Source organism: Schistocerca cancellata, chromosome 2 (genome assembly GCF_023864275.1).
Source record: "Schistocerca cancellata isolate TAMUIC-IGC-003103 chromosome 2, iqSchCanc2.1, whole genome shotgun sequence".
Lineage (NCBI taxonomy): Eukaryota > Metazoa > Arthropoda > Insecta > Orthoptera > Acrididae > Schistocerca > Schistocerca cancellata.
The window spans coordinates 477,921,855-477,943,211 of record NC_064627.1 but is presented as its reverse complement, the minus strand read 5'-3'; the positions used below and the strand labels follow the sequence as shown (position 1 = coordinate 477,943,211).

The 21,357-nt window shown below is 46.6% G+C and overlaps 1 protein-coding gene across 13 annotated transcripts in view; it reads left to right on the top strand.

Moving 5' to 3' along the window:
• Nucleotides 1-21,357, top strand: part of LOC126162000 (nuclear receptor coactivator 7) — a 790,565-nt gene that overhangs the window by 370,495 nt on the left and 398,713 nt on the right. Inside the window, exon 1 of one of the 13 annotated variants that reach the window (XM_049918221.1) lies at nt 12,950-13,054. The exons of the other annotated variants lie outside the window; for them this stretch is intronic. Within the exon in view, the coding sequence (XP_049774178.1) occupies nt 12,955-13,054 (100 nt within the window). The 5' untranslated portion in view covers nt 12,950-12,954. Of the gene's footprint in view, nt 1-12,949; nt 13,055-21,357 lie in introns of those variants that run through there. 13 annotated transcript variants of the gene reach the window in all.

Here is a 21,357-nt window from a genome sequence, read left to right as displayed (position 1 = left end):
GTAGACAGGTAGGACACGTACGTACCCCCTGGTAACGGCCAGGCCCAGGGAGGGGTGATTACCCGAGCTGATACCTTCCGAAAATGCCGATTGGTCCCTCCGTCCGTTTGTCGGGAGGTGTGACCTGAGGTGTGAACAATCACCTAAGGCGGGAGTGCCCTCAGAGAGGGCCCCCACAAGGGAGGAGCGCGCCATCGGAGACGCCGGTAATCATGGGGGATTCTTCCGCAATGGTTTCCTCACCTTCCACTAAGTCTAGTCACAAACGTAAGCATACTGAGTCTCAGCCACAGACGATTCTTCCATCGTTGCCACAGTTCCTTGTTGTTTCTCGGTCTGATGAAGGTCACGACTTCTCCACGGTCAACCCTTTCATTATTCAGAAAGGAGTCGACGCAATAGCAGGTCCTGTAAAGTCTTGTTCCAGATTACGGAATGGCACCCTGTTGTTAGAAACACACAGTGCCCTCCAGTCACAAAAATTGCTGCGTACTTCTCTGCTCCACACCTTCCCTGTCCGGGTGGAACCGCACCGTACCTTGAATTCCTCGCGTGGAGTCGTTTATACACGCTCCCTCGATGGATTGTCTGACGAAGAAATTCAGCACTATCTGTCTGACCAGGGCGTAACGGCAGTTCATAGAGTAATGAAACGGGTTGACACGAACATCATTCCAACCCGCACTGTCTTCTTGACATTTGACACAGTTCAACTCCCATCGAAAATCAAAGCAGGCTATGAGATAATTTCCGTTCGCCCTTACGTCCCAAACCCTACGCGTTGCTATCGATGTCAGCGGTTCAATCACACCAGCCAGTCCTGTTCCAATCCAGCCAAATGTGTTACGTGTGGCACGGATGCCCATGAGGGTGCTTGTCCACCTCCATCCCCTCGCTGCATCAACTGTATGGGTGACCACGCTGCTTCCTCTCGAGATTGCCCCGTTTTTAAGGATGAGAAGCTCATATAGGAAATAAGGGTGAAGGAAAAGGTGTCGACCTTTGCTGCTCGAAAATTATTCGCCAGTCGCAAGCCCACCGTGCCTCAGACAGGGAAATACAGCACTGTCCTTGCTTCTCCTCGGCCAACAAAGGAGGCGGCCACGCAGACTTGCGACCTCACCTTTAGTACCACGGTCGTCAGATCGGCCAGCGCAAAGATCGCTCGTTCAACCTCACCACTTTCGCCTGCCCACTCTATGGCTCACCCTTCGTCGGGTTCTGCTACATCTCGAGCCCAAAAGTCGGACGCCAAGTCTTCGAAAAAAGAGCATACTCGTGAAGAGTTTTTACGGACCGCAGCTTCACAACCATCGGTTCCTCCTTCCTCTAAACAACATTCTTCCAAGAAGGCTACAAAGAAACCCAGTTCCTCTCCTTCTCCGCCAAGGCGTGCCCCCTCTACAGCACCACCTGGCGGAAATCGCCCTCGGCCATCTTCTGTGTCGCCGAGGCGCACTGCTGGTGGCCGGTCAACCGGCCGATCGCTGGTGGCAGGGACTGCTCCTGACCAACTTATGGATCAGGATCTTCTGCCTTCGGCTGAATGCCATTCCATGCTGTCGGTTGCTAGCTCCGAGCAGTCTTTGAGTTGACAGCAACTTTGGTCCCATTCCTCCATTCTCTTTTCACCCCGTGTCCATTATCCACTGGAATATCCGCGGCATTCGAGCCAATCGGAATGAATTGTCGGTCCTCTTACGCTCCTACTCGCCGGTCATCTTCTGTCTTCAGGAAACAAAGCTGCGTCCCCATGACCGCTTTGTTCTCCCTCATTTTCAGTCTGTCCGATATGATCTCCCCTCTGTTGAAGGCTCTCCAGCCCATGGAGGACTCGTGATTCTTCTCCGTGATACTCTCCATTATCACCCAATCCCCTTAAACACTTCCTTCCAAGCTGTCGCCGTCCGTCTTTCACTTTCCGGATACACGTTCTCTCTTTGTACTGTATACATTCCATCGTCCACACCAATGGCACGAGCTGATCTCCTTCATCTTCTTGGTCAGCTTCCACCCCCCTATTTGCTGGTTGGGGACTTCAATGCCCACCACCCGCTTTGGGGATCTCCACACCCTTGTCCACGTGGCTCCGTATTGCTAGACGTCTTCCACCAAGCGGATCTAGTTTGCCTCAACACTGGGGTCCCCACATTTTTGTCTGCCTCCACGACAACCTTATCTCATTTGGACCTTGCGGTCGGTACTGTTCCGCTAGCTCGGCGCTTCGAATGGTTCGCCCTTGATGATACACACTCGAGTGACCACTTTCCATGTGTCCTCAGACTGCAGCCTCAACTGCCATATATGCGCCCGCGACGCTGGAAGTTTGCCCAAGCCGATTGGACACTTTTTTCGTCTCTCGCGACATTCGATGACCGTCGCTTTCCCAGCGTCGACGATGAGGTCACACACATTACCGACGTTATCCTTACAGCTGCGGAACGTTCAATACCACGCACCTCCGAATTGCCCCGGCGCCCCCCAGTTCCTTGGTGGAACGAGGCATGCCGTGACGCAATACGTGAGCGGCGACGTGCTCTTCGCATTTTCCGTCACCATCCTACTTTGGCCAACTGTATCCGCTATAAGCAGCTCCGTGCGCGATGCCGTCGCGTCATCCGCGATAGCAAGAAGGCAAGCTGGAAATTCTTTATTAGCTCATTTAACACCTTCACTCCCTCCTCGGAAGTTTGGAGTCGGCTTCGACGGTTCTCAGGCGCGCCTAGTTTCTCCCCGGTTTCTGGGCTCACTGTCGCGCATGATACCTTAGTGGACCCCGTCGCAATTTCTAACTCGTTGGGTCAGCACTTTGCTGAGATTTCGAGCTCTTCAAATTACCCGCCAGCGTTTCTCCCGAAGAAACGTGCAGCGGAAGTGCGACCTCTTGCTTTCTCCTCCCTAAATCACGAAAGCTACAATACTGTTTTCTCCATGCGGGAACTCCAACATGCCCTCTCATCTTCTCGCTCCTCCGCCCCAGGACCGGATGGTATCCATGTCCAAATGTTGCTGCATTTATCCACCCATAGTCTGCGTTACCTCCTTCGCCTTTATAATCGAATTTGGACCGGCAGCACCTTTCCCAGACGGTGGCGGGAAGCTATTGTCGTTCCCGTTCCGAAACCTGGAAAGGACAAACATCTCCCCTCTAGCTATCGCCCCATTTCTCTCACGAGTAGTGTCTGTAAGGTTTTGGAGCGTATGGTGAATTACCGTTTAGCTTGGTGGCTGGAATCCCGCAGCCTTTTAACACCAGCCCAATGCGGATTTCGGAAGCATCGTTCTGCAGTTGACCATCTTGTCGCTCTCTCCACTTATATCATGAACAATTTTCTCCGGCACCGCCAAACGGTAGCAATATTTTTTGATCTGGAGAGAGCATACGATACCTGTTGGAGGACAGGCATCCTCCGCACACTGTTCTCTTGGGGCTTTCGGGGCCGGCTGCCCCTTTTTCTTCGCGAATTTATGGCAGAGCGCACTTTTCGGGTGCGGGTGAACACTACTCTCTCCCGTACTTTCTCCCAAGAAAACGGGGTACCCCAGGGATCCGTGCTGAGTGTTGTACTGTTTGCCATCGCCATAAATCCAATTATGGATTGTCTCCCTCCTGATGTCTCGGGCTCCCTCTTTGTGGACGATTTTGCGATCTACTACAGCTCTCAACGGACCAGCCTTCTTGAACGACGTCTTCAAGGATGTCTCGATCGCCTCCACTCGTGGAGCATCGAAACTGGCTTCCGTTTTTCACCCAGTAAGACCGTTTGTGTCAATTTTTGGCGACGTACGGAGTTTCTTCCGCCCTCCTTACATCTAGGTCCTGTCAACCTTCCGTTTTCAGACGTCGCTAAATTCTTGGGTCTTATGTTTGACAGAAAACTATGCTGGTCCTCCCACGTTTCCTATCTTTCGGCTCGCTGTCTGCGATCACTTAACACCCTCCGTGTCCTGAATGGTACCTCCGGGGGAGCGGACCGAGTGGTCCTTCTCCGCCTCTATCGCGCCTTAGTGCGCTCGAAATTGGATTATGGAAGCATAGTCTACTCCTCTGCTCGGCCGTCTATTCTTCGGCGTCTCGACTCTATCCACCACCGTGGATTACGTTTAGTGTCTGGAGCTTTTTACACTAGCCCTGTGGAAAGCCTTTATGCTGAGACTGCTGAACCTCCGCTGTCCAATCGGCGAGCAGTCCTCCTGAGTCGTTATGCTAGCCGTCTGTCTTCCATGCCTGCTAATCCAGCCCACGACCTTTTTTTCGACGCCTCCTTTGATGTAGGGTATGCAGGCCGCCCCTCCTCCCTACTACCCCCGGGAGTCCGCTTCCGTCAACTGCTCCATTCTCTTTCCTTCCGCTTTCCTAAAACCTTCCTGACAACTTGGGGTACAGCACCGCCTTGGCTCCGTCCCCGGATCTGCCTGCTCCGTGACCTTTGTCAATTTCCCAAAGATGGTACCCCTACACTTGTTTATCGTCGGGCATTTGCTGCTCTATGTGCAGAAATGACGGACGCCACATTTATTTACACCGACGGCTCGAAAACATCGTTAGGTGTAGGGAGTGCCTATATTGTTGGCGACACCCCAAATCGCTTTCGGCTTCCCGACCAGTGTTCGGTTTATACTGCGGAGCTTTACGCTGTTCTCCAGGCTGTCCACTACATCCGCCGCCATCAGCGGATACAGTACGTTATCTGCTCAGATTCTCTCAGCTCTCTCCTCAGTCTCCAAGCTCTTTACCCTGTGCACCCTCTGGTCCACCGGATTCAGGACTGTCTGCGCTTGCTTCACCTGAGGGGCGTCTCGGTGGCGTTCCTCTGGCTCCCGGGACACGCTGGTATCTGTGGGAATGAGGCGGCCGATATAGCGGCCAAGGCCGCAGTCTCTCTTCCTCGGCCAGCTATTCAGTCGCTTCCCTTCACCGATCTTCGGAACGATTTATGTCGCCATGTTGCTCAATTATGGCATGCCCATTGGTCGGCACTTCCCTGTAATAAATTGCGGGAAGTGAAAGCCCTTCCTTGCGCTTGGACCTCTTCCTCCCGAACGCGTCGTCGGGAGGAGGTAATTTTAGCTAGACTCCGGATAGGGCATTGTCGTTTTAGCCATCGACATCTTTTAAGCGGCGATCCTCCCCCACTCTGTCCCCACTGCTCTCAGCTGTGGACGGTAAGACACCTTTTAATTGAATGCCCCTATTTTAATCCGTTACGCTCCCGTCTACAGCTATCGCCTGATCTATCGTCGATTTTAGCAGATGACACGCGCTCCGCCGACCGCGTTCTACAGTTTATTAGTGACAGTGCAATGACGTCAGTCATTTGAAGCTTTTTTTGGGGACAATCACCCCCTTTCTGTAGTGGATTTTTAAGCAGTCTTCTATTTTTAGTTTCTCCAATTTTCTGACTTTGTTCCCATTGCTGCTGGTTTTAAATTTCGGTTTTTTACTGTCTTAAGTCACGGGCTGGGCGCTAATGACCATAGAAGTTTTGCGCCCTAAAACCACAACAAAAAAAAAAAAAAAAAACTCTTAAGAGGCTCTTAACGTTAGTTGACATTTTCGGACTCAGCCGTTAGTTCCTAGATGCATATTATTATACGAGGGCGATTCAAAAAGTAATAAAAACTATTTTTGCGAAGCATGTATTTCACTTATAGATTCAAACAAGGTGTCGTTTTCAACACGACTACCCTCCTTTTAGATAAACTTCTCACACCGTTACATCAACTTTCCTACTACATCCAATAAAAGATTTGATAGAAAACCTCTGCGACGGCTCCGTATTGCTAACTTTAGCTCATTCTCCAACATGGCGATGTACTGGGCACTGTTCGCTGTTGATCGCGATAGCGTTCTCGTTTCCCGAGCACGGAGTCCCGGGTTCGATTCCCGGCGGGATCAGGGATTTTCCCTGCTTCGAGATGACTGAGTCTTGTTGTGTCGTCTTCATCATCATTCATCCCCATTACGGTCGGAGGAAGGCAATGGCAAACCACCACCACTAAGACCTTGCCTCCTAGTACGGCGGTGCGGCTCTCCCGCATCGTTCCCCTACGCGCTGTCACGGAGTATGGGACTTCATCATCAGCTTGCTATTACTTCTTGAATTGCTCTCGTAATATGGCTGTGCGACGGACCACAACCGATACCTGATTGAGGCCGCAGTTTGACAACCACTGGCCTAGAATCTAGTAAAGTGTGCTAGGCACAACTGGCAGTAGCTAAACTTTTTACATCCTAATGATTGGTTGAAAATTGCTCTGAGCACTATGGGACTTAACATCTATGGTCATCAGTCCCCTAGAACTACTTAAACCTAACTAACCTAAGGACAGCACACAACACCCAGTCATCACGAGGCAGAGAAAAATCCCTGACCCCGCCGGGAATCGAACCCGGAAACCCGGGCGTGGGAAGCGAGAACGCTACCGCACGACCACGAGCTGCACACCTTAATGATTGGGATAGGCTGCCAGAAGCGTCCTAGCTTCCGTGAGCGCGATCGTAGGTGTCTGCGGCCGGCAGCGATAACATCGGCAGCCCGGCAGCCGCTTCCGAACAGTTCGCCGGAAACACGCTTGCGGCCCCCCGTGTGTTTATCGGGCAGCGGGTCGGGTCGCACGACGTGATAACGCGGCCGCTGGGATCGCCGCTGGCTATCAACAGCGCCGCTACTGCGCCCCGGGGACGCGCTTCTCATCGCACTCAATACAGATTACGTCCAGCGAGGTCGCAGGTCGCGGACCACCCGACTTCACACCCGCGGATTCGCGCAGCAAATTTTGGAATCTGTCACGCGCGCTATCGGTTGCAGTATTGTCCTGCGAGTTAAGGTCACAGGCTGCGTTCATTCGCAGTGCACTGCGTAACACCTAGCTTCGTCCTATGGAACAGATCCAGCCTCGGCTCGAGTTCGCTGGTCACAGTGAACCCTCCTCATGCTCGTCAGACGCCGTGGGCATTGTAACAAGTGTCGCGTGTCGTCACAGCTCAGCAACAAGCGCATTGGTAGATAGGAATAATGCGACCATTGAGGGATCCCACGTATATAAATATGAAACATCAGAAGTGATATCGTATAATTGTAAACTGAGGTGGCAAAAGTCATGGTGTAGCGATACGCGCTGTACAGATGGCGGTAGTATCGCGTCCGCAAGGTATAAAAGGGAAGTGCCTGGCGGAGCTGTCATTCGTACTAAGGTGATTCATGCGAAAAGGTTTCCGACGCGGTAATGGCCGCACGACGGAAAATTGCGACTTCGAACGCAGAATGGTAGATCTCGACGCATGGGGCATTTACACTACTGTCCATTAAAATTGCTACACCACGAAGATGACGTGCTACAGACGCGAAATTTAACCGACAGGAAGAAGACGCTGTGATATGCAAATGATTAGCTTTTCAGAGCATTCGCACAAGGTTGGCGCCGGTGGCGACACCTACAACCTGCTGACATGAGGAAAGTTTTCAACTGATTTCTCATACACAAACAGCAGTTGACCGGCATTGCCTGGTGAAACGTTGTTGTGATGCGTCGTGTAAGGAGGAGAAATGCGCACCATCACGTTTCAGACTTTGATAAGGGTCGGATTGTAGCCTATCGCGATTGCGGTTTATCGTATCGCAACATTCCTTCTCGCGTCGGTCGAGATCTAATAACTGTTAGCAGAATATGGAATCGGTGGGTTCAGGAGGGTAATACGGAACGCAGTGCTAGATCCCAACGGCCTCGTATCGCTAGCAGTCGAGATGACAGGCATCTTATCCGCATGGCCGTAGCGGATCGTGCAACCACGTCTCGATCCCTTAGTCAACAAATTGGGACGTTTGCAAGACAAAAACCATCTGCACGGACAGTTCGACGCCGTTTGCAGCAGCACGGACTATCAGCTAGGACATCATGGCTGCGGTTAGCTTTGTCGCTGCATCACAGAGACAGGAGCGCCGGCGATGGTGTACTCAACGACGAACCTGGGTTGCACGAATGGCAAAACGTCATTTTCTCAGATGAATCCAGGTTCTTTTTACAGCATCATGATGGTCGCATCCGTGTTTGGCGACATCGCGGTGAACGCACATTGGAAGCGTCTATTAGTCTTCGACATACTGGCGTATCACCCGGCGTGATGGTATGGGGTGCCATTGGTTACACGTCTCCGTCACCTCTTGTTCGCATTGACGGCACTTTGAACAGTGGACGTTAGATTTCAGATGTGTTACGACCCGTGGCTCTACCCTTCATTCGATCCCTGCGAAACCCTACATTTCAGCAGGATAATGCACGACCGCACGTTGCAGGTCCTGTACGGACCTTTCTGGATACAGAAAATGTTCGACTGCTGCCCTGGCCAGCACATTCTCCAGATCTCTCACCAATTTAAAACGTCTGTTCAATGGTGGCCGGGCTACTGGCTCGTCACAATATGTCAGTCACTAATTTTGAGGAACTGTGGTATCGTGTTGAAGCTGCATGGGCAGCTGTACCTGTACACGCCATCCAAACTCTGACTCAATGCCCAGGCGTATCAAGGCCGTTATTACGGCCAGAGGTGGTTGTTCTGGGTGCTGATTTCTCAGGATCTATGCACCCAAATTGCGTGAAAATGTAATCATATGTCAGTGCTACTATATTTGTCAAATGAATACCCGTTTATCATCTGCATTTCTTCTTGATGTAGCAATTTTAATGGCCAGTAGTGTAGTATCGGAAATCGTTAACAAATTAAATATTCAGAGATCCACAGTGTGAAGAGTGCCAAGAATATCAAATTTCAGGCATCATCTGTCATCATGGACAAAGCATTGGCCTAATGTCTTCTCATAACGACCGAGGACTGCGGCGTGTGGCGCAGACCTCATGAGGCCATGGGGTGGCTCCACAATGAACCGGATTCTTTGGTCCAACTGGACAGACCAAGGACTACGAAATGTTATGTTCGGCTTCTTGGAGAACATTCGCAGCAATTCATGGACTTCGTTCGCAGACATGTCACCGAGCGACGATTGTTCACAGCTGGTTTGAACCGTCACGAATCCCATCGAACATTTATGGGACATAATCGGGAGGTCAATTCGTGCACAAATTCCAGCACCGGCAGCACTTTCGCAATTATGGACGACTAAAAAGCATTATCGGTCAATATTTCTGCAGAGGACTTCGAACGGCCTGTTGAGTCCGTGCCACGTAGCGTTTCTACGCTACGTTGGGCTAAAGAAGGTCCGACACGATGTTAGGAGGTATCCCGTGTCTTCTGTCACCTCAGTGTAAGTCGTTCGCATCAATCTATTACTTACCACTAGTTCTTATAAAGAATCACAATAAAGAACCTTAAATTCAGCAGTGCACACGAATCCTGTCGTAAAAAGTAATTGTGATTCGCTAAAACGGACCCTTTAGCGTCTAATCGGAGCTTGTAGTATCTCTTGACACAGTCTACCTTTCCCGAACCATCACAGTTGGCATGCATAGTTTCCCCTGCATCTAACCCAAATGAATCATTTACGATAGTACGTGCTGAAGTTCTCGACGTTTCTTGTAGATTCTCTGTTTCCCTCTTTCTGTATTTCTGCGTGTCTTAGAGCTGTTCTGTACTTCCATTTACCGAGCTGTTCGCTGTCGTAGGGTGACAAGGATGCAGCAACTCTAGCAGAACACACTTAGTGTTTACACTTAACATCTTATTTTCGTGCGACATAAATCCGCTCGTATTACCCTCACATCTACGAGTAGGCTGCCTTCTCACGTACCAGTTAATGTTCTCCATTAATGAAACGCAGACACACCACACCGCTTTAAATCAACGTAGTGAGTACCGTTCTGACGGCTTCGAAGTACGTGGAACTTGAAGATAAGAGACTTGAATGCCAGAAGGCAAGAAGTTTGTTAGAGAGCCATCAACATGCTGTAGTTCTGGCCAGTCCTCTAAATCACTTGTGAAGAATGTCACGGTGGCTCTTTGTATAAGCTGGGCGCCGTTGCACTTCTCTCACTTGTCCAGCTGTGATTGTGTCCTGTCTGTACGTCACTTCGACGAAACGTGAGATTCTAAAAAAATCTCCCAGTTTATGCTCTTTACCGTTGGCTATGTAATTATTGTCTGGAAGAAACTTAATCGCTTTAAAGCACGTTAAAGAAATAAAAAATATAACAAAAAATGACAATGTTGAGGTGGCTGCCATCGAGATGGCCGGATGATGCTGTTTGGTGTGCGTTTTGATCTGCATCTACATTTATACTTAGCGAATATTTATGGAATATGAGACTGTACTTTCTATCAGGCAGACTCGGCATAACGTCTTAGAGAAACACAGTGAGTGACATTCTTGTAATTTTTTTTATTACAGATTTCAGTCTCAGACCACAGAAGTCTTGGCTAATTGCTAAATCATCAGAAATCCGTTAAAATTAAAGAAAAAAGGGGGCTAGTAAATTACTGCTGGCGGTGGTAGCCGACTTCAGCCCCCACCCCCTACACACACACACACACACACACACACACACACACAATCCAACTGACAAACTTGCGATATCACGGGATATTTCCTATTAGTTGATCCTATCATTTAGCCAAGTTGTGCCACAAATTGCTTTCCCTCATTCCCATTCAGTGCCGCTTCATTGATTACCTGCTGTACACGTTTCAAAATCTAGTATTCCCTTCTCGTCTAAAATGCTTGTCATCCACGTGTCACTTCCATACAAGGATAAACTCTAAATAAGTTCCGAAAAAAGCTACCTAACATATGAAGGTACATTTAATGTTAAAAAGGTTTTCCTTTTTTTTCGGAAATGGTTTTCTTGCTAGAGCCAGTTACGTCCTCTGCTTCGCCCGTTGCCATTAACAGAACTCATAAACAGTTTTTAGTGTCAGTTCCTGAATTAATTCGCTCTGCATTGCCTGATCTAACTCGACTGCGCCCCTTTATTCTTGAGTAAATTACGAGGAGATTAAATAACAGACATTACCTTCTATACGCAGTTGCTCAGTTCACGAGTTACTATGTAGGGGGTGTTGTAAAGTACGTTGAGTTTTGTCTAGAAATTAGATTTGTAATTTAGTTTCCTGGTATTTTTCTGCCCTATTCCTCCTTTCTTTCTCTTTCATCAGTTCGTCTGCTGATGAGTTAATAATAAGTACAAATCGGTTATCATACCATTCGTTGTGACCTGAGACACCCTGTATATTACTAACCGATCAGCGCGGTTCATGGTTCACGGACCCATTTGCAGTTTGCCCATGTAAATGCTCCCAGGAGCAACGAAAATTTTATTTTCAGTTTTCGTATACTGTCATTACTGCCAGAATTTAAAAATGTAAAATGTTCTCAAAATCGACTCATTATCTTACGTTAAAGATCAAACACCGTAAGACAAGTACCACAGTTAGAAACTGTGTACGTTGAGACAGCATAGCTCACAACGCGCAGATTACTTAGATTTCATTCACCCAGTCTTCGGAAATGAGAACACTTAACGATTTCCATCAATCTCTGGACATACAGTAACTTCGAAACTTTGTGAAACTTGTTCTCACAGACAGTCTCCACAAAATGGTGAAAGGAAGAGTGTCATCGCCTGCTACATGTTACTGCTTTTTTGTTTCACTGAAACTTAATTATCGGTCATGACGTTTTATTACTTCTCTAGTACTAATTCTAGTCGCAACACACTTCGCAGACCGTATTCGTATATACCATTCAATATGCCTGGAAAATATCAGTGTAAGGCAGAAACTTAAAGGGAGATGACTATAGAAACATCGAAAGGTCTATGTAACAATTTCACTGGCTGATATTATGAGTGAAAAGAGGATTTAGCATTCGTCGCATGTGCGACATTCATTTTACTGCAAGAAGCTGATCATCAGAAAAAGAAGTAGAAGAAGAACGACGCTCGTGGATGACCGCTCTTTTAAAAAGTGGGGAACAGTGTGGTAGGACGAAATTGCCAGACCTTAAAGCTGAGTTGGAATACGGTCTATTTCAAATTCTTTTGCGAATGAGAGCTACAGGTTTAGAGTTGTTATTGAATTGTGCAGGCCCTAAAATTTCCAAAGACGAGCTGTACCAAAGGAGCTGTACCTACACTAAAAGATACCAACAGACTGTTTTCTTTTGCTCGTCGTCCACATTATTTCCTGGCAGCTCACTTATTTACCTCCAAGCGCCTAATCTTTTCAATTTGTTTTACAATCGCAGGTCATAAGGTTCCACAAACATTCCCGTTCACAATAAAATTCAGCTGCAACGCTGTCCCCGTATTCCATTCAGTACTCCAGTATTCTTACACATAATAAACATACACCCGTTCGACAGAGACAGTAAACCCCTACTGAACGAATGAACATTCGACCCGGCGTCCACTCTAGGTGCTGGGTCCCATGCCCAACTCATTGCCAGCGCTTCGACGTTACCGCCGGTAGTCCTGATCCCAACCAAGGCCAACCGCTTCGTTGGCACCTATTCGCCGCCCATACACACCAAAAGAGAGCACGTAGCGATTTCCGACGAAGTGTAAACATAATTCCAAACAAACTTTTATCGCTTACATGCTTAACGTCAAATATTTATCACAGGAGCTGGTCAGTAATCAGCTGTTTGAAGCTGCTTCATACATGGTGTTCAATTCTTTAAAGAAGAGGAATGCTTTCTATTGAAAGCGCTCCTGTCACACCGGCGCTGCTGAAAACTTGAGACTGGTGGAACAGCACGTGATTCTGAAAATACAGCGGACTTGCCGGCAGAGAGTGAGAGCACGACCTTGGACGTCCCGTTAACGACAAGCGGCTGTCGGTCCAGCGCAGCGGCGGTCAGCGAAGGCCGGCCGGCGAACGGCAAACAGCGCGCGCGCGCCCGGGGTAGGTTCGCGTGGTTGCCGGTAGGGGGTGGCGGGCGACGGTGGCGCCGCTCGCCGGCGTAGCGGCGCGGCGGGCGCGCTAGTCGGAGGTGTGCGAGCATGGCGACGACGGCGGGGCGCCACGCAGCAGCGGCAGCCGCCCCCGGCATGGCAGCCACCAGGGCCGGCGCACAGCTGCCGCCCTCCACGCCTCCTAAAGGTCAGCCCACGCACGCACTCGCCAGCTGACCCGGCCGCACGCACTGCACCCTCACAGCTGACTCGCGCCGCCGTCAGCTGACCGCAACACGCACTATCGATTCGAGTTAGACTGCCCAAGATGTCGACCCCAGTTTATAGTGAGCACCAAGTTGTTTCGAACCCGCACGAAATCATTACCACGTTTCTGTCGTCAGCGCACATGACCATAGCATTAGCTACACACGCCGCCTGTCCTAAGTGGTTTTAGCTGTTTTCGCGTGTGCCTCGTGTCCTGTGTAATACTGCGGCTGACAGCCGCGAGGTGTAGCTGTGGGGTGTCCCCCCTCGGCCAGGGGTCCGTTCGTGAGGGTGGCCTCACCCACTGCTTTCCCTGGCAACTACGCTGGGCTCCACCACACAGCAGCCGTGGGTTTCGGTCCCCGCCGTCGTTCATAACTCCCAGCTCTCTCTCTCTGTGCGGAAAAATATTAGATGATGTCAACACCACACAGAAACAACACGATAATATCTGACATGTTCAAGCACTAATTCTACACTGAGTATGTAACATATTTAGTGGTAATGCTAAGAAGTATGCACTGAGATGATCACGTAGAGTCAGTATTAACTGAGACGAATGGAAGATGTAGATCTGGTGGAAGCGTTCTGGAAAAAATGCAGTGCATCTCTAAAGGAAAGAGCAAGTGTGATGCCAGCGTACTGTTGTATTGTTAAAGTGTTTGAAGTCGTCTTCAAGAAAGCGTGACAACAGGCAACGAATCAAACAACCACAGCTAGGATCGTAACTGGTCGGTGTAGCCCATAAAGAGTGTAACAGAAATGTTCGGCGAACTTAAACGTAAATATATTTAGAGAAACTGTATCGTACCGGAATTGTTGCAACCATTGTCGTAAGAGTAAGATGAAAGAGACAAGCACACGTGTAGAGGCATATAGATAGCCAATTTTCCCCAGCTCAAAGCCGAATTGCCGTAGGAAAGAGAACAGACGAGTCTGGTATTATGTAGATGTAGCGTTTATTAATTTCAGCATTTCGGAGAGTCTAGCCACAGCTTCCTCCATCTGCCCACAGTTCTATTCATCGTGTTATGCTCATGTTCTACCAACGTAGCTTATAATAATCTTGCATGGATTTTGTATACATACGCTTCGACGCTGTCTAAGCACAAATTGCTTACGATTATTTATAAAACCTATCTTGTATAAAGTCGTACGCTCGGTGTTCTGCCCGGTGTGTGGCTTCACTAAATCATCACAGACGATGGTCAGAATGTTGCCTTCGACAAGTTAAAGTCCCTTTCTCCCAACCTTCTAAAAAAAGATCGTTCCAATTGCATGACTGTGGTAATTAGCTTATAAACGTTGATGGCTGCGAAGCTCATAGGCCTTGTTGGCCGAGCGGTTCTAGGCGCTTCAGTCTGGAACCGCGCGACCGCTAAGGTCCCAGGTGCGAATCCTGCCTCGGGCATGGATATGTGTGATGTCCTTAGGTTAGTTAGGTTTAAGTAGTTCCAAGTTCAAGGGGACTGATGACCTCAGATGTTAAGTCCCATAGTGCTCAGAGCCATTTGAGCTGACTGCAACGGTTATGTAAGTGGATAGTTGAATGACTATTATCAGCTAATGTCGTTTAATACGTGGTCTTCGCCATAAGACTTCATAATAAAAAAATTTTGTAAGTTGCTTAAGCTCTTAATATCGCCAGTAAAATAGCTAGTACAATGGAAACACAGATGGTTGACAAAATAAGGGGCACAGTTCTGTACTGAGTCCCATGAGAGCATCATTCGCGTAAACAGTGCGCCGTTGCCGGAGTGCTCTATGCTATGTGGTGTAACTTAATTAGTCCGTACTCGGGGCCAAAATGAGATGTGGCCAAAGTGGGAATCCTGCCTCACCTCCGACATCTTGGAGTGTGGTTAGGAGGAATGAATTCTTCAGATATTCGTTGTTTACTGTGTATAGATTAAAAGTGTCCAGATAAAAGTATATGCAACTCATGGCAACAGATCATCGGCGAAGAGTAAAGTGATCGGTAACCAGGAGGTATGTTTGCTGGAGGGATTTGTTACAATGAACAACAGAGTTAATTGCGGCACAATTTAGGTCATGATTTGATCAATGTATCAAAATATTACAGTTTCTGGTATGTCAGATCGGAAAATAATTTGAAAAATGACCTTTAATAGCTGACAGTCATTTTTGAAAACTCCGGCACGTTCTGTATTGTGCTGAGTATATGCAGAATGGGAAACTACGGTATTCCTCGCGATCATTGTTCATGTTTTTCCCAGGGAAGGCCAGATCTATTAAGGGCTGATACTGTTAAACGTGGTAATTGGCTCCGCTGATCTTCCTGCTACTCAAACGACGAATTACAGCAACGTTTCCTGAAGATTTGCTTTCTTACGTGTCAACAGTGCTGCCGTTAAAAGTGAAAATTATGTCTGTTCACACATGATTCTTGCCAAATGTGAATAACTTCAGGCGGTCAACTACTGAACTTGTTGCTTGTTGAGTTTTAGAGCACAGATTCCGGTGCAGAATACTTTGTTCATCAATCCTGCGTTACTATTCACGCTTTAGCTTACATCATTGTCGTAAATCCTTTCTCCTGCATCTTCTTTCATATAGGATCAGAATGTTGTGTACGGACTGCGTACGTATCCTCTGGAAGCAGTTAATGAGTTGTATGCGGCTATTGTGTGTCCACTCATTAATGTGCAGTGATACAGAAACAATGGAATGCCCTACATATTTGGTTTGTCCAGGTGTCATCCTAATTCACTATCTGTGTTTTCATGTGTAATTAGTAGCCTCGCGTACATGATTCAGCTCTGATCGGCAAGAAAAACGCAACACTTCATTGAAAAGATAAATATTATTTTAAATTTCGATTTATCAATTGACAAAGGCATATTTTATGATAGGATATTGTGGCACGGCCGCATATAGAAGCCTAAGAATGGAAAAAGGACGATTATGATCTAATTAAGCCCGAGATGTTGAAGCGACACGAATAGTTTCACACTTAAAGCAAATTTTGAGGAAACCGTGCTTTGGTTTTTCTACACTTCACTTCAATGATCTCTTCGCGTCTTCAAAAGCGTCTATTACCAACTCCTGCACCAGTCACGGAATCGAATCTTCCAGGCATGCTTCTTACTAATGCTGCACTGTCCTTATCAGAAATTACCTCCCATTCTTTCTGGAGTGTGTCCCATAGGGGCAGTGAGCAGCGCCGACGGGCTCTTCTCCCCATGGTCCATAGGATTCAAATTAGGGCGTCAGGCAGGCCAAGTCATCGCCGGTTCCTCCCAACAACTCTTCTAAAATTCTCGCCACTTGTGGACGTGCATTGTCATGCGTTAGTGTAAAACCATAGCCAATAAATGGAGCTTAAGACAGAAATTGGAAATTTGTGGTAAGATCTTATGGAACCAAACTGCTGAGGTCATCCGTCCCTAAGCTTACGCACTACTTAATCTAACTTAAACTTACACTACACTAAGGAACACACACACACACACACACACACACACACACACACACACACGAGGGAGGACTCGAACCTCTGTCTTTAGCTGAACACACAACAATGTGCTGTAAGGCTCATAATGTCCACCAAGACCTAGTCCGTCCTCGCAGTCATACTGATTCGTGCCCACACCATGAGAGAACCATCCTTAAAATGCCTCCTCTCTTTACTGTCAGGTTATCGCAAGCAATATCTCGACTGTCGCGTGTACAAGACTTGCTCCAATTGTCGTATTCCCCAACTGCGATAGCCTTCTTCGGGCGGTTCTATCCCTAATATTAATTCCTTTAGCTTGATGGAGTCGATTTCGTGCGGAGAATTTGAAGTTGTAACTCAGTCATCTCTTGCCAACGTTGCTCTTGTCGAGCCTGATCGATGTTTCCTTTCATAGCCTAGCGTTTCCGTGTACCTTTGTATGATTCTGCAAACCCTGGAAGCTGCAGATCACTACACTTCAGCAGCGTAAAGTATGCTGCAACCATTTCTTCACAAAAGTAATGGCTTTTGCAGCATCTTCATCGCTTAACGCCATGTTTACTCCAGAAACCTGACGATGGTAACAGTGACAGTACCAATAATAATAATAATAATAATAATAATAATAATCACAAAGATCTTACAAGTAAGTGTGACTGATCGGGAAACAATACAAGGTATAACCGAAGTTCTACAAGAGAGGAAAAAATTATTGGCTCACATCCAGTGATGTGTTTTTTCAGCTTCCGCGAAAAAAAAGTCGAGGCTAGTGCAATAAACAATAGACTTCCTTGCTTGTTCGCAAGGGAACTCAAATAACATGCCAATAATATACCCGTCTAAAAATATAGGCTGAAGAACTACATTTCACAGTAAAGTTGATAATTGCTCGTAATTTATTACGTGTTGCAGTTATCGTGCCGGTCAGTGTAATTTAACTCAAGCGAATTAAGCAAATGTTCAGTATTCCATTTAGTTCAAACGCTAGCGATAACAAACAATTTCTCGGTCATGGGATAACGAACAATAGCAGTTGTCAGAAAGAAAAGAGAGTTCGTAACAGGCATTCGCAAAGGGCAGGGTCAGCTCTTTACAGCGCAAAGCTGTAAAAACGACTTCGATAACAAAGCGACAGAACTGTGCCCCTGTGTAGAAACAATCCTTGCTGTCGTATAGTGTTCTGTAACGACATTCATCGTGATATTGCAGTTCTGTGAAGATGCTAGTGCATCTGATAGGCTGATAAGCGCTTCTCCTGTGTTGCGCCCAAGCAACTCCATCATCAGCATTATCACCACTTGCTAAAGACCTCATCGTCCGCTACGGAACGATTATTAGTGAGCCTGTGGCCTTATATGCCAACGATTCAACAGATTTGTGTTCGGCGACGTTGCAAGCTCTTTTCCGTAATGGTGGCCCTGAATATTGTGGTAGATTATTTGATCAATAAGTGAATAATGCGTTAATGACAGCTATACGCAGTAAACAGTGCGTAACTTCAGGCTGTGGTCTCAAAACACGCCACAGTCGCTGGTATTTTTTCTATTTTACCTGGCAGCTCCTGTAATTATTCCAGTTATAGAATGTGAGCTTCAGTTCAAAATAAATAACATTGAATTCTTGTCTGTGTTTCACTTGGCAACTATTGAGCTGTGAGTGTTGATTCTCATTACTTCTTCTTGTTTTCCTTCTTCTATAACAGTTTACCCTTGTGAACTAATACTTGTAAAAACGATCACTGTCATACTCAAAATGTGTAATCATACTTACTGTAGCTTGAAAAAGGTCTCGTTTCACATCGTCGTAAAAGTACTCTACAGTATATTTATAGGAGACGGGAAATACCGCCCTAGAAAATGTGAAGAACGCATTTAAATTCTATGTTGTGCATGATTGAGTCCACAGGACTTAGTATTGTACTAAAGATGATCACTCAGTCATTGAAATACATATCCAATAATTAAAAAAGTTTCAATCTTATACGAGTAGTGCTGATGTTTCCCTTGTTTACAATTTAGACGTTGTAACAGATATTTAATAAAATGGAAGAAAATATAAATCCATTGACAATTTGCTTATATGACGAAGCATCCGTTCATAAGACACTGTATAGGCAGACCAAACGAACAGCCCTGAAATGCACCTTTACGTCCCGTCGACATGGATGTCATTAGAGACTGAGCACTGGGAAGGGCAGACGTAATGTCTGGATGGTGAGTGATCGTCGCGTAGTGGCTGACTGCAATGGGTACGTATCTGCGCGTTTCATTTTGTATTGGAAGGAAATCCTTCAATCAAAATGCTGTCATGACTCGCTTCAAGTCCGTATAACAACTTGTTCAAACGTTGAATACTACATAAAACGCGGCCGGTGTGTCAGAGCGGTTGTAGGCGCTTCAGTCTTAAACCGCGCCACCGCTACGGTCGCAGGTTCGAATCCTGCCTCGGACATGGATGTGTGTCATGTCCTTAGGTTAGGCAGTTCTAAGTTCTAGGGGCTGATGACCTCAGATGTTGAGTCTCATAGTGCTCAGAGCCACTACATAAAACCTATTTCTTTTACATTTTCTGGGAATCTTTATATCAGTATTTTTATGTATAGCATGAAACGAATTTAACGCCTTGAACAGAGAATTGTCTATGAAGCTATGAACATTTGAAACCGGTCTAGTAACAAATTCAGTAAAATTTTGGGTGCTTGCTGGATTACCTTCCTCTGCAAAATAATGTCTGGAGCCACACCATCGGCCTTTTTTTTTTTAGAGGGTAATGAAGTAAAGTAAACATTCCGAGAAGTTTGTCATGTTACTGATGCCATCCGTCACGCTATCCATCGTCTATTGACAGTTACTCGTGAAAACACTTGGTGGTTAAACTGAAACATCTGTTTACCACAGAAGTAGCTGTTTTCTCACAGGTTAAAAAAAAATGGTTCAAATGGCTCTGAGCACTATGCGACTTAACTTCTCAGGTCATCAGTCGCCTAGGACTAATTAAACCGAACTAACCTAAGGACATCACTCATATCCATGCCCGGCCCGCATACAAGAGAAGAGAACGTTCAAACGGGCGGTTTAACGGAGTTCTGTTTATACAGGAAGTAGCGTTTTATGGTGAACAGACTCCTACAGTCAACCCAATAGAAGGCGCAATAAAAACTTACGTAACTACCCGACTTAAAAAAAGTTAAATGTCGAACCTTTCCTGTTGTCGCGGAAACAATTGTACACAGAGTGGAACAATGGCTTTGGTGAGTAGTAGCTGCCTGTGTTCGCTGAGGAAGAAGAGAGTCGTGCTGTCACAAAGCTGTAAATGTGACGTCGATGACAGAGTGTCGCACTCCGGCTGTTAGAAAAAAGAAACCAATACGACCATTGCACGTTTCAGTGGCCTTCACACGACTGTAAAAACAGCACACAACTTCCACGACTGGCGTGGTTTGAATGGGAGGTGTAGGAACTTCTCTATACTTGCGTTACTTTATGGTTCCCTTAACGTCGCGTCCGCTAAGAGTAAACTAGAAGGCCTGAGAAAACTCGAGCCACGTCATTGAGCATGCACCGCACAAGGCAACCGATTTCATCCATCGCTTTCGTTCAACTGACGAGAGGAGGCCACCACTTGAGGATCACGGATTTACTTCAAACTTCGTACACAACATAATGCGCAAGTCGTAATGCGTACTGTTCCGGCGATTTCGAGAAAATCCCAAGAGACGTTTTACGCGTTAGTGGGCACGAGTTAGCTGTGGTCATGTGATTAGCGTTAAAGCTCCGTAATTGGTGGACCGCTGGATCGAATTCCGCTCATTTTTTATAAAGTGTAATTTTTTTTTCAACACTTGTCATATTGTTTCATACATACATTTGAAAGGTAATATGATCAAAAGGCCCTTACATTCACTTAAATTTTTATTGAATTTCCAATGTTATTTCGTTGTTTACTAATTTTCGTTATTATAACAAATGATGATGACACTTTCATTTCTATAGGCAGTATCGAGAGCCGTGGCTGACAACGAACGAGAAATTGCTTCTCGTGAAGATGCTTTTTAAAATACATTCGGCTGTACATCACCAGTTTTAGGCGCTGATATTTACGAAAATTACACATAGTTTGCATCCAAATTGTCGGAAGGAAGAAATTTTCCTGAATGTCAACTAACTTTGCTTTCCTTAGAAACTCAGAAGATTTATTGTGCATGCGGAAAAACTGCATCAGTTTGATGCAGTAGAGGCCGTTTTGTTTTCCGTATCAGTATGAAAAATATCATTTTCGATTGGCGAAAGCACATCCGGCGATCAACCGTACGTGTCTCGTACTGTGGCATATTGTAACTCATTCTGTTACTGAATAAATTTATTTACACCTTTATTTATAGATGGCTTGTCTTGGGCTTTGCAAGCCTGTCCCTCGTCCTTGAAATCTGTCTCTACAGAGCGAAGCGTCCAGCTATCAAGCATTACCTTATGCGATTGCAGCTGTAAGCGATTTCTAAAATCAGGTCATGCGTACATTTTTAGGAAAACGTTCTCCGTTTCGTCCTTCGCTTGTCAATAGTTCTAATAATTCTTGTGACAATAGAAATTAGCAAACAACCAAATAACATTGGAAATTCAATAGAGTTCATGTGAATACACTAGCTTTTCATCACGTTGCCCTTAAAATATAATATTCATGAAACAATATAGCTAGTGTTGAAAAAATAAAATAAAATGACTCTACCCAACGACCCACTAATAGCGTAGCTTGAACGCTAACCACACGTCCGCCACCATCTCGCGCTC